The following is a 14,512-nucleotide window of genomic DNA, read 5'->3' on the forward strand; positions in this document are numbered from 1 at the left end:
CAATGCGCATGGAAACAAGCAACTTTGTCCTACATCAAAAATATATCAGAAATGATAGCTCAACTGCTCAAATCTCGTGGCATCACAATTGTTCACAAACCAACTGCGACTTTAAGGAAGCTTGACTCAAGAACCAAGCCAACAGCAAAGACAACCGACAAAAGCTATGTGGTGTACAGGATCATTTGTGGAGACTGCAACAAGAATGTCGGCCACAAACTCTCCATTTTTTCACGGGAACACAAACTAGCACAGGGGTGGGCAAACTTTTTGACTTGTGGGCCACAAAGCGTTCTAAAATTTGACAGGGGGGCCGGACCAGGAGCAGATGGACGGAGTGTTTTGGTAATACTCCTCATAAGAGAAAATAAAATATCATGGGATATGTACAAAACATGTGCTTTAATTTCAATTGAAAATGAACAAATGCATTACAAAATATCTGTCTTTGAAGTCCCATGGTATTTAGCTATTTATTGAAATGACTTTTAAAACACTGAAAATTAAATGAATAAAATACAGCTTTTTTTAATAGTAACAGTTATTTTAAAGCACTGAAAATTCTGTTATCCTTCAAGATATTGTCATCATCACTCTCCTCCTGCCTGTCTTTATTTCAAAAACGGTACGAGATGCAGGTCTACTTGTCCTGCTCCTTCTTATTCAATTGTCCCCTGTGCCAAAACTCAACAATGACCAGCACAAGGACAGAACAGTGACAGCGCGCCAGTATGCGGAGCGCGTTATTTGATCTGGAGCGCATTTTTTATTGTGAGAACGTACGTGCACCTGCACACTACTCATGTCCATCACTTAACAGAAATGACATGTAACATGTAAGGCTTATTGAAAAAAATATTTTCAAATGCATTTTTTACATAACACAACGACGAAACTTATTTTTAATTTCAGTGGGAACAGTGTTGTTGGTCTCCCTTTTTAGCCAGCGCATCAAAGTCTGGATTTAGTTTTGTTGTGGCGATTCTCAGGATGGATCCGAGGTGTTGGTCAGTTAACTTGGATCTGTGGCTGGCTTTGTTGATGTTCATGACGCTGAACGCCTGTTCACACAAATAGGTCGAGCCGAACAAAGAGTAAAGTGCAAATGTGGAGTAATACGCTGCACCTCAAAGGTCAATGTGTAGCGGTGTGCTACATGCAGCGCTAAAATTACGACACGGAGTCGGTAACTGCAGTCGAAGAAAAAGAAACAACTTTATTCAAAATACCCAGCCTCACTTCTAAGCCTCCCTCAACCTGCCCCCCCGTGGCACAGAGGCTCCAAAGCTCTGTGCTCGCAAATCCCCGCAGGCTATCTCCCTTAGCCGGAACGCTGGCTAATTGTGAGCCGGTTCGGATGTGCCAGGAAATGTGTCGCCACAAATGTATATAGAGTGCGTCATCTATTGGGAAAACGCCAGAATTGCGGGGAAAAAACGTTAACAAGATTTATTAATATAATTTCATCAAGTTCTGCGGGCCGGATTAAAAAGCTTAACGGGCCGGATTAAAAAGCTTAACGGGCCGTAGTTTGCCCATGCCTGAACTAGCAGTATGGAGAAATGATCCACTATTGCTGATCTCAGCACACAAAGAGCAAGAAGGATACCATGGAAGTTCTGGCAGATGAAAACATGAAGCAGGAACAAAAATTCTTTGAAACATGGTTCTCTTCTGATAACTCAGTAAACTTGGTGTTGGCGCGTGGCCTAGTGGGCAAGGCATCAGGCTAGTAACCTGAAGGTTACCGGTTCGAGCCTCAGCTGAGGCAGTGTGTTTGTGTCCTTGAGCAAGGCACTTAACAACACATTGCTCTGCAACTTCACTGGTGCCAAGCTGCATGGGTCCTAGTGCCCTTTCCTTGGACAACATCGGTGGCATGGAGAGGGGAAGGCCTGCAGCTTGGACAACTGCCGGTCTCCCATACAACCCTGCCCAGGCCTGCGCCCTGGAAACTCCAGGTGCAGATCCATGGTCTCTCGAGTAACTCAGTAAACAAATGCATTGAAATAGACAACATTTACAAAACCCTATGAGTGAAAGAAATGCGAGTCAACAGAATTCAAAGGTCAAATGAAAGAGTAGCCAATCAGAACTGAGGCAAGCTATATAAACATGAGCACTCCCAGGAAGAAACACCAACTGCGCACTGAGGACATCACTTCGACTGGTGATGAAACATCTGCAAGCTAATTGCCAATCTCAAAGCAACATCAAAGAAAACTGAAGTGTTATCATCCTCTTGACACTTCTAATTGAACATGGTGGCAAATGTTCAGGCTTCCTTCGTCACTCACATGCTGGGCTCAACACTTATTCAGGATGGAGATTTTCTCCAAACATCCTATTTTTATTGTCTATCAGGATTTATGACATGGTGTATCAAGACCTCAGTCTTGATCTGATCATGTGAATAAGAGATGGCTTTGCTGTTTCTTCTGATTAGTAAATAACTAAGTCTTGAACTGCAGCTTCACTAGATATATTTGATGTCACCCAGGAACAACTGGTCATAACAAGGTCAAAATGTAACCTCTGACCCCTAATAATCCCATCAACAACTTGAACGTGTTCTTTTGGCATTACCCGAATCATCTTTGATATGAAATTTACTGATTTCCACATACTTTCAAATTCTCTTCAAGCTGCAAATAACAGATTTTTGTCAGGAAAAGTATTTAAACTGCTTTTGCAATTAGAAGGGTGGGATGCAGTAACTGAGCTTCTATACTGCAATAAGCATGTTAGCTCAAATTATTTTAATGCAAATTAGCATAACACATTTTTAAAAAGCTCTACTTTCCTTATCCATAAGATCAGACCCAATTCCAAATGGATTTGCCCAAGCTAAAGCTGAGGTCAGATACAAAGTTCATCGGGCCCTTTTGGTCAAAAAGGATCCTGTCTGGAACTCAGTGGTGAGTTAAGATAGGATTATTGTAAAAATGGGGTGCTCAGAGTTTTGCAAATTTAGTGGGCCAAAGGATCACTTATGTGCTGCCCATGTCTATGACCTGCCCCCTCAATAGAACTGTTTCACCTTGATTACAACTGGTGAAGCAATAGTTTGCAATTAAAATCAGTTTTTGGAAAGATTCTTGCATTTTAATCAACTGACAGAAGAATTCCAATAGTGTCAACTTTGCCCTTAAGTACAGAAATAACAAATAGTTACTTCCAGCAGCTTAACAGCAGTAGCTAAAATATTTGAACCAAAGAATGGTAAGAGTAAATAAGTCATCTTGGAGGTTAACAACTGAGAGGCTCATAAGCAGTAAAAGTGCAATCATTTTTAGCATAGTAATTCTACCAAATCTGGAACTGTTTATGCCATGGAACAGTATATTTGATATGACCACTGTCTATATCATATTGTCATTTATTTAGGAGATTCTGGAGATGACCTATTTACAAAGAGTAAGAGCACAATATTGAATTCATCCCACCATGTGGAGAGCTAAATGTTGCTACCACCAGAAAATATGAAGCTCACATTGATTTTCAAAATTCATGAGATAGTACTTGCACTGATATTGCTCCAAAGCATGGAAACATTAGCTGTTTTGGTTGTGGATACCGCCTCTAACTGGAACAAAAAAAAAGTCTTATGCAAGTTGGTTCATGGTGTTCAATTACATGTGATAACTGAGAAAGTCTGAGAAGACCAAGGCAACAACCCCAAGTCAAATACTCTTCAGGAGATGGACATAGTGTTACCAGCAAGCATTCACTGAGATGGCACAATCTCTTTAGGAGATGAACCTAACTGAGATGACACAAATAGATACTTGATGGCCATCAGGGACAGAATGGGCCAAAGAGACTGTTACTATTCTGTACAATTCCAAGATCATCTTGGACCCTGCCCAACAGTCAGATCTGTTGCCATGGTAGCTACCTGTCCAAGATGCAGAAGACCAAACAAGTTGCTCCTTCATACAGCAGAATCAATAGAAATCAACTTTCTGATGCAATATATGTACATGTGCAGAAGGCATGTGACAAGATGCCATATAAAAGGTGGTGTTTTAGCATGGAGTTAAGATCAACCATCACATACAACACAGATTGAAAATAAATGGGTATTTTTTAAAGCTAGAAAAATACAACTAGCAGAGTGTCATGGATAACTCAATCATTTATTATATTTATCTACAAATGCAGTCAAAAGGAAAGCGGAGACATACATAGGTTATGAAGCTGAAAACAAACATTTAGGGGAGAACTTAAAAAAAGATATCAGTGGGTCTGTACTTGTGCTGCAATGTTGTGTGTTTTATATTAATGACTAGAAAGGTCGGTGACAGTAGGTAAAGAAGGGATGGCGTGCTAGAATGAAGAGATTAGGACTGCCACTGGATAAACAAGTTGAGAGAATGAGGAAATACTTGGCAAATGGAGTCTAATGTGCAAAACTGTGAATTTATGCACTTTATTAAGAAAATTCTAATGGCAGACCATTATCTAAATGAAGAACGATTGCAGACAATGGACCGAGGAATTCTTATGTACTTAAGAACTGTACTCAATGGTTTTCCTTACACAAGGAAGCCAATAATAAACAACATATGCCATATGTGGTCTACCCAAATTACACCAATCTTGCAAAAGTTAGCAGGCAGGTGCAGTAGGAAGTTAGGAAGACAATTGCATATGGCATTTAAAGTAAGACTGGAGTGACTTACTTTAGATTTGTATGACTATAGCTGTACAGGACACTGATGGGGCCACAACTGGTGTGCTCTGCACCAATTTGGTCTCTTTACTTAAGAAAAAGGGCATACTGCGACAGGACTGGAAGCTGTTCAAAAATCACTCACTAAGCTAATTTCTGGAATGAGAGGGTTGACTTATCAAAAGCAGCTTAAAGTATCAGATATATATTATTTACAGTTTATAAAACTGAAGGATGATTCTTCTGAAACAGATGAGATCTTGTGGGGCCATGGCAGGGCCGTCAGGACATCTAAGCTCATAGCAGAATTTCAAACAAGAGGATATAGTTATAAGGTTAGGGGAGGTTATTTTAACCAATCATATATAAACTACAGAGTGACAGCCAAATCATTTGGGGGAACTTAAAACTGGGACTAGGTCATTTTTAAAAAAAAATATCGGGGAAATGACACAAGAAGAAATGCTCTCAGGAAGATGAGCCATTTAATAAGATCAAGGATGAACTGACAGTAACTATGCATTTCCACATCATTCTGTTAACATTTCAGCTGTTTGCTTATCAAGAATTCATCTAACTCTGCTTTAAAGATGTTCAAGACTATTTCTATGCCTTTTAAGGATGAAGACTCATGATCCTCTCAGAAAAAAATTGTTTGCTTTATCAGTCTTAAATGGGCAACTTATTTTTCAAACATCAGTACATTCTCCCACAAGAGCAAACAATTTTGGCATATCTACCCAGTCAAGATTGTAAAATGTTTCAATCACACTTTTCTATCTTTAAAACAAAGGTTCATGTACCCACTCTTTTCTCATGCAACTTTTCCCATTCCAGGTGTCAGTCCAGTAAATCTTTATGAATTGCAACCAACTATATTCCAAGTACAAGGAAGGTAATAATGAATACCAGATGTGGTCTCACCAAAGCTCAATATATCCAAGGAATAACCTCCATCTTTGCTCTAAAAAAATATTGTTAGCTTTCTAAATTAATTGCATATGAGACTTTTACAAAATATTCACTAGGACACCAAAAGCACTGTACCCAACCCCCAACAAATTTCTTTAAATCACAACAAATTTAAAAAATCTTGCAAACTATCATTGAGATAGTTTCAGACCACCTCTCTCCACCACCACATTCGCACATTAGCCAGCCAGCTCCATCAAGGACACGTGCCTTCCTACCATCAAGGATATAATTAAAAGACAATGCCTCAAGAAGGTGGCACCCATCATTATGGAATCTCACCCTCCAGAACATGCCCTCTTCTCATTGCTATCATCAGGGAAGTGGTACAGGAGTCTGAAGACCCATTTTAGGAACAGCTTCTTCCCCTTTGCCATCAGATTTCTGAATAGTCCATGAACATGATCTCATTATTTCCGCTCTCTTTCTGCACTATTTTTGATATTTTTTTATTGCAGTACAGCATTGTAATGTTGCCGCAAAACAACAAATTTCATAACACGTCAGTTACAATGAACTTGATTCTGATAGATAGTAACTCCATTTGTCAAAGTGTGGCTCATTCACATAGCTATATCCCTTTGTCACCTGTTGACAAATTATCTTCCTACCTTTTAATCACTAAAACAGATAGATTTAATCAAAAAATTTTAAATAAGCTCATAGTAAAACTGGAATACAAGACAACTTTTTGGGTATTATTTCTAAGAGACTGAAAACAAGGTAAATTAAGCAACGTACACAAAAATATTCATCTGAGAAGTTAAAAAAACAAACTTGGTGGAATTTAAGTCACTACTTTTCAATATCTGAAGTTTGTGCATATTTGGTATATTTTATTCTGAAAACTGAGATCTCCTCAAGGAGAGGATGGGGAGGAGCAAAGTGTAACAAATAATTTGGAATAACTTACACATGAAAATTAAAAGAGCTTCATATTTTCTTGCACTTACCTCCCCACATCCAATTTTGACAACCATATTTCCTTGTCAAAATGCCGAGCAGCTAGATGCAAAAGTACATCCAGACCTGTTCTAAGAGCACCAATGCTCTGCCACTGAGCACAGGGACAAGTCCAACAGTGGGAGGTAGGATGGCCACATCTAAAGATCAGCTTGTGACCTTGGGCCTCCAATTTATACCATGAATGTACAGAAATCCAAAACGAACTGAAAAACCAGCAGCTGATTATCTGTTCAAAGTAACCTGATGTGTATTTTGCAAACTGAACTTTGACTTCAATTGCTGGCAATTGAGTCACATTGCTATAGATGTACTTCAATCAGTTGTTTCAGACTTGTGCAGCAAAGGTGCAAGTTCCTGAAGCAAAAATAATCTTAAATAATTTTGGATTAAAGTGGCTTGAAAAAAAAATTTGAGAGTTATATGCCCAAGTTAAGTCAATGCACAGGCGAAAAAAAATTTATACAGAATTCTAGAACATATAACACTGGAGTACAGTCACTATTTTGTAAACCTCTCAGTACACCAACTGATGGATTGAGCAAAGTTTTCTTTAAATTAACACTCAATAGACTTGCAGCTAATTTTGATTTCATGTCATCCTCCAGAGATTTTCATCCTCAGTCATCCATTTTTGAGTTAGAATAGTTTGAATCAAGAGCATAGTATAAAGCAAATGCTCTTCACATTGTGCAAAATTCAGGAAAATGTTTGTACAGCATAAAGCGAACTTGTTTTTAACCTAACCCTGAAATGGAGTTATACACACAAATATTATTTCCATTCAGCAAAACAACTGAGAAACAAAAAAATCAAAATGCCCTTTTCCCCCCAAGTTTTCAAAATACATTAAGTATACAAGTTACCTTGGACATGCACCATGAACTGCGCACTTAGATCCTTTGCTACTAAGCCACAGCCAAGTTAAAAATTAACTTACAAGATAAGCAATAATTTACAAATAGTTACGTTCAAGATATCACCATCAACTGATCATAGTTTCAGGGTGAACCTAATCATTAGCCACCAACCACTCAAATTCAGTTAAAATATTTGATTCTCAAACTCTTCTGCAGCAAGCAGCAAATCACATGGACAGGCTGGCAGAGTACAATGCATAACCAAAAAAGATTTGGATGTTAACCACCTTCAGAATAAGCTGTAAAGCTTAAATCAACTTATAAAACTGCACTTGAATTTTTTAAGATAAGATTAGCTTTATTTGTCACACGTACATCAAAACATACAGGGAAATGCATCATTTGCATCAAATCAATAAGGATTGTGCTGGGCAGCTTGCAAGCGTTGCCACACTTCTGGTGCCAACATAACATGTCCACAACTCATTCATCCTAACCGTACATTTTTGGAATGTGGGAGGAAACATGAGCATGTGCATGTACTTTAATGCAACTTAATTACACGTACGTCTTTGCCTTTTCCTTTTATCCAAAGTTGTAATTAAAATGTTGGCAAGACCAACTACAACAGACAAACTACATTTTTTAAAAAAAAAAAATCAGATTCTTGCACATCATGACTTGAACCTTTTTGAACATCTTGCCACCATACACCAAATGTTTGTGGTGGCGAGATTGAAAATGGACTGTGTTTAATTGTACCATTAGAACTGGGAGATAGAGATACAGTTCGATGTGCAAGCAGAAACATGGACCAGAGATGGAGCTCAGCGTGCTTGCAAGTTCAGGAGCTTGCAGGTGATAGGAGTGCGGTCATGACTATAGGCAAGAAGGCAGTGGGGAAGAACAACTGAGCCAGAGCTTGCACATCTCACAAGATTGCTTCATGTGAGCCAATCCTTATGAGTGTTAATATTCATTAGCAAAGCAGTTTCCAGACATTATAGACTCTATTGCCACTGGATTAAGACATTGCTCTTAATGTGAAGCTGACATGATTGATGGCGAAAGTCATTCCATGCTAAAAGAAAATGTGGGCAGGTAACATCCACTCCACGGTCCAAAGTTGAGGACCATAGCGAACAATCCTAACAATGGAGCTAAATTTCACTCTACTTTTATAGCAGTAGAATAAACACTAACATCAATATTGCTAAACTGAATTTTACAGGATGGACAGGTCCAGCATCTCTGCACCTCGCTTTGCAGGGGTGATGAATCCTCAGAATACCCTTCAGCTGATCCAACATGGACACAACATATTATCTTCCCTACAGACAATTCTTGAAGCTTTTGAAAAGACAGCATTTCTATTCCACTCTTGGAGGAAAAAACACCTTTCACTGTGTTCTGAAGTGATTATGAAGATGAACGCCAGTGTGATTGGAAAGGATGCAATGGGGAAGGCCAGCTCCAATGGGGTCTTTCGCTTGAAAAAAGCTTGGAGCATGAATAAGCACAATCTTTAACAAGCCAGTCAACTCCCACCCAAAAAGAACCACAATACTTCAAATTTACTTATTCAACCATACGTGAATATAGCTAAACGAAACGACATTCCTCCAGGGACAATGTGCAAAACATATTACTAACAGCACACTGCACATAGGACAAACAACCAATATGGTTATGATCTCAGAAATACATAGTCACAAAGAGAGAAAAAAAATGTAGCAGCAGCTACAGAGTTGTCCTAGTACAGCTTGTTCTTCCACCAAATGAGCACTGGAGGGCAGCAGCAGTGGGAGGGGCCAGTCCCCAACTCTACAAAACCTGTGGCACAATGCCAGCTTTGCCGTCTCCTTCACCAACAATTGGCGACTTCAAGGCAAAGGCCTTGACAACTGAAGCAATGCAGCACCCTCGCCGCTAGTCTCACCAATGAATCAGTGAACTGGATTTGTATTATTCTACAATAGCAATGCCCCGACAGAGTCTTGCCATCACAATAAAAACATCTAAGACAATCACTTCCACCCATTTCTTCGGACCATGCATACCATCTCAGCACAACAGTATGCAAGTTCAGCTCCATCGCCATCAAGTAACTTGTTGATGGAATAGTCCTGTGGTACGTTATGTTCTTAGTACAAAGCAGTGGCTTGATATCATGAGAGACATACAGGATGAACAATTATACATTTGATTGGACCCAGAATAATCGCTGTGTCAGAGCACCCAACCATCTTAACAAGTCCACAGTTTATGGCTACCCTGTGTCCATTATTATAGACACAAAGGAGACTCTAGCTTCTTAGCCAAGTACAACAGGACTGATTAGATGGAAACAACAAGATGATTGAACAGCTAATTAACCACAAAAAAAAGGGTGCAATGAAGAGCATTACAGGAGCAAGATCAGCTGGGTGTGTGGTGACACAATAACCTTGCACACAAGGTCAGTATGACCAAGGAACTGATTGCAGACTTCAGGAAGGGGAAGTCAGGAGAACACACACCAATCCTCATTGAAGGACTGCAGTGAAAAGGTTAAGCAGCTTCAAGTTCCTATCATCATCTCTTGAGAACTTATCCTGGATATTGATGCAACCAAGAGACACACCGGTGGCTAAACTTCATGAGGAGTTTGAGGAAATTTGGTGTGTAACCAAAGAGTTTTGCAAATTTCTACAGAAGTACTGTGAAGAGCATTCTGACTGGTTGTATCAGTGTCTGCTATGGAGGCTGTAATACATAGGGTCAAAAAAAGGCTGCAGAGGGTTGAAGACTCAGCCAGCTCCATCACAGGCCACCATACAGGACAACTTCAAAAGGTGCCTCAAGGCATCTCTACTTTTCATCTCTTTTCATCACTACCACAGAAAAGGTACAAGAGCTTGAAAACCCCTACTCAACATTTAAGGTACAGCTTCTTACCCCCGTCTTCAGATTTATGAACGGTCCATGTACACTACCTCATTATTACTCTTTTACTCTATTTTTATTGTAATTTGTAGTAATTTTTGTTGTACTTAAATGCTGTACAAAACATTTCATGACATACTTCAGTGATAATAAGCCTGATTCTGAATGCAGTACACCTATTCATGGCCTCTCTGGACATTACATTTCTTCGTTTTTAAATCGGTCAGAAGGGACTATGGAATACCTCCAAATTCATTTACTCACATAAACTAATATCTAACTTGTGCTTGCCCTATGATGGCATACATGCTGTATTAATCTGCCAGTCTAGAACAGAATCATTCTCTTCTAAGGATGGTGTCAAACTACATTGCATCATTGCTCAAATCTTTGCTGTTACAATCTTGAACCTCAAAGAAACTTTGAGTAATTAAAACAGATTTTCAGAACTGACAGAGAATCATTCAACATCTAGCAATTATATTCCAGAATCAAGTTTATCCAAACCTCAACATAGAGCAGACAAGACTTTCAAAGAAACATACTCAACACCTTCAAGTCAAAGGTCCTTTACAAGCTTACTGCTCATGCAACATACTGACCGCAAGACAATAAAAGACCCCTGAAAAGTAGACCACTTCTCACATTTCAGGCGCTAACTCTCAGCAAAGACAGACATCAGTGATGGAATTCACTACCTCCTTATGAACTGCACAGCTTTTGGTCAATTGAGGAAAAGGCCTCATCACCACTGCAACCAGGGACTGACCCTGATCTCCTGCGTTGTTTGCATGGAGTTTACATCTTCTCTACATACAATTAGATAAGTTTCACCCATATGCTATTACTTCCCACATCCAAAAGACAGGGTGGTTGGTAATTTAAGTGACAATTGTAACTTAATGGGGGTGGGGGGGGAAAGAGGAGCTGATAGGCCTACGAGAGAGAAATAAGTGGGGAAAAAATGGGACTGCTCTAAGAATCAGCATGAACTCAATGGGCCAAATGATCTCAAAAGAAAATGTCAGAGACAAAAAAAGACATCAGTATCATTAGCATTGTTGTATATACATCAAGAACAACCACTAGACGAGACTCTTAAAAAATGAATACTCAAGTATCATAATTATTCAGTTTTGCCAAGAAACAAAGTCACAATCTCCATCACCCACTTAATCTTGATAACTGCTTCATTCACAAGACCTTTCCCTTCTGCACATTAAATGCTCAATGTAATTTTAGCTTAAATACAAACTAATGAACTAAATCATGAAAATGACAGTGAAAATTTAGAAAGCATATTTAACCACGATGATCCACAGTACTGTAGCACTTTGCACCACACTATTACAGCTCCGGACGTTCTGGAGTTCGGAGTTCAATTCCGGCGCCATTCTGTAAGGAGTCAGTATGTCCTCCCCTGGAGTGAGTGAGTCTTCCCCAGGTGCTCCAGTTTCCTCCCACAGTCCAAAGAGATACCAGTTAGTAGGTTAACTGGTCATTGTAAATTGCCCCATGATTAAAATAGAATTAATTGGGTTTGTCAGGGTTGCTGGGGCAGTGCAGTTCCAATAGCCAGCTCCACACTGAATCACTGAATAATAAATAAATTAACAGATTTTTCCATATTTTATGAAAGAACAACTCCACTCAAGTAATGTTCTTTCAAGGCCCTTTCAAATGTTCTTTTCACTTCTAGTCTACATGTGGAAAAACTGCATTCGTTCAAAGACGTTAGACTTGCTCATTTTTACATAAACTGATAACTGCTGCTACCACGTGGGTTGGATGAAGTTCAGAAGTGAGCTGACTTTCAACGTGAAGGGAAAATTTCCTTAAATAATGCACCATACTTTACTTTCAAAATCAACACCATTACTATGATAGTTTCAAAAATTAGATGTTTTCAAACGTACATATACAAATAAATAATTGAATAGTTTTTCAGTGAAAACTATAAAATTCTTAAATAAATCTTATATAATTTTACAAGTGTCATTAGGACTAAAATACATAACCCATATCTGTGTAAAATCTGAAGAAAAATAGTAATCAGTACATGCATTTTGCATTATTACCCATTCCAGCTATCAAGTAAAATTGGCAGAGTTTAATAAGTACAGCACACGTACTACACTCTCACTTCAGTGATTTAACAAGCAGGCCTCTTCATAGTAGTTAACATTTTACAGTTGATAATTCCTCATCCTTAAATAGTATTCGTCGGAGAATTAATTTATATTGCAGTTCTTCAAAAACGAGTTTATATGCTACCGTTACAGACCTGCGATTTTTTAAACTTTGAAAAGAATGAAAAAAATTGCTCGTAGACAGCTTTAACTGGTCACATTTCTTTCATTTACACTCAATTATTAATTCTTGCTCAAGCAACATGAGCAGAAACCATACTAAGATTTGATCAATGATTACCAACATGTTAAAAAGATGTGTACCTGTAAAAACTGACAAGAGCTTTGAGAGCTTTATTTCCATCAATTTTAAATGCTGTCTTGAGACTTCTCCGATTTGCTTCTATGTCGCATATCGGGAAATGACAAATAGCATAATATTTCTATTGTGGCATTAAAAGAAGGAACAGCGCTAAATCCTTTCCCATTATATGAAGAGTCCCAGTCGCTCTTTGACAGTGACACTTTAAATCGTGGGCTGTCCTGACATGTACAGTTTGGCCACGTTTTAAATATGGCATCAGCAGAGCTATCCTTAAACAGGATTTAAGTCCTCTGCAACATTACCAACACCCAAATTAGCTTTCACGAGGCATCCAAAAGAGGTGCTCTAAAGCCCGAGGCTGCGATTGAAAAAAAATGACAAATGCAGCCTTACCCTACGACTCCCTCACTGTAGTTCCGGTTTTTCCAAGGAGTTCCGTTGTAATGGCCACTACCAGACAGGAGGCTGTAGTTTAATCCAAACGTGCTGGCCTTGTTGTCCCGTTTCCTCTTGTTTCCCGGGACGCTGTTCCTGTTGCTGTTGTCGGCGTAGTTCTTCCTCCAGCCACCTTCTCCCGGGCCGGCTTGGAAGTTGCTGTTGTTAGTGTTAGTGGCGCTGGGCTCCAGGGGGAGGAAGTCTCTCTGGACACCGAAGTCCCCTCCTCCTTGGCTGCCCCTCTCTCTCAACATGCCGTCGCTACCCACACTCGCTGCCGGTGTCGTGGTCGTCGCCGCCGCCGCACAGTTATTATTAAAGAACAGATTCCTCAGCCCTTGCGTAGTTTCCCAAATTTGCATCCACAGAATGTTGGCAGGTCCGAGCTGTTCTGGCTGAAACCAGGCTATCCTCGGATCCATCAAACGGAGACGGATTTCCACGGCGAAAACAGACGGTCTGGGCGCTTTCACAGACCCCCCCCCAGCCTGCCACCCTCGACCCGAGCCGTCCGCCTGTCACTGGGCCGTAACGAGGAGCCCAACAGCAATGGCGACGGGCGCTCCACTGCGCATGCGCCCTGCGTACTCCGAGTGCCGTGCGCCGCGGGGCATGGAAGCTGCAAACTTCACGCGCAACAATTGGCCGCCTCTTACGTCACTTCTGCGCGAGCACCACGCGCACAGTTGGCCGGAGACGGTCTTTCCTTTCCGTTTGCTTTCGAGCCGCTCAGTCGCGTTTCAGCAGAAGCGAAACTGGGATGCTGGAGCACGGCGGGCGGAGCCAGCGCTGAGCTCTTCCACTTACAAACGCAATTGGTAACTCTTCTTATTTACGTTGTCTCTGATGGTTTTAACACTTAGCGCTTTCAGCTCTCAGGCTGCAGCTCAGCTGGTCTCAAACATTGCGGAGCAGTTGTATTTTAGTTTGAGAAGGTCTGGGGGCAATAGCACTGTCCAGAGTATAGCTCTGTAAGTGGCGTGTCTTCAGCCTGTGAAAGCTATCCCGTGGTATTTACTCATGAACTTTTTAAAAACACACCTGAGAGGCTCCTCACCCCGCCCCGGGAAAGCCTGCGTATTTGTAATCCCAATTTTCATGGTATGCACGTTGCAGCTTTTCCTTTCTTTCGAAAGACTAGTTTCAGAAGCTTGGTGAGCATCCCGCAGTCACAACTCGCATTTGCAATGATGCTCCTTTCATCAATTACTCTGGCATAAGAGTAGTT

The 14,512-nt window shown here is 40.2% G+C and overlaps 1 protein-coding gene across 1 annotated transcript in view; it reads right to left on the bottom strand.

Annotated features, from left to right (window-relative positions):
* tent4b (terminal nucleotidyltransferase 4B) overlaps window positions 1-13,841 on the bottom strand; it is a 61,477-nt gene extending 47,636 nt beyond the window's left edge. The window contains exon 1 of the mRNA XM_059992891.1: window positions 13,243-13,841. Within this exon, the coding sequence (XP_059848874.1) occupies window positions 13,243-13,706 (464 nt within the window). The 5' untranslated portion in view covers window positions 13,707-13,841. The remainder of the gene's footprint in view (window positions 1-13,242) is intronic.
* Window positions 13,842-14,512: the final 671 nt, after the last annotated feature.

Source organism: Hypanus sabinus, chromosome 17 (genome assembly GCF_030144855.1).
Source record: "Hypanus sabinus isolate sHypSab1 chromosome 17, sHypSab1.hap1, whole genome shotgun sequence".
In the NCBI taxonomy this organism is placed as follows: domain Eukaryota; kingdom Metazoa; phylum Chordata; class Chondrichthyes; order Myliobatiformes; family Dasyatidae; genus Hypanus; species Hypanus sabinus.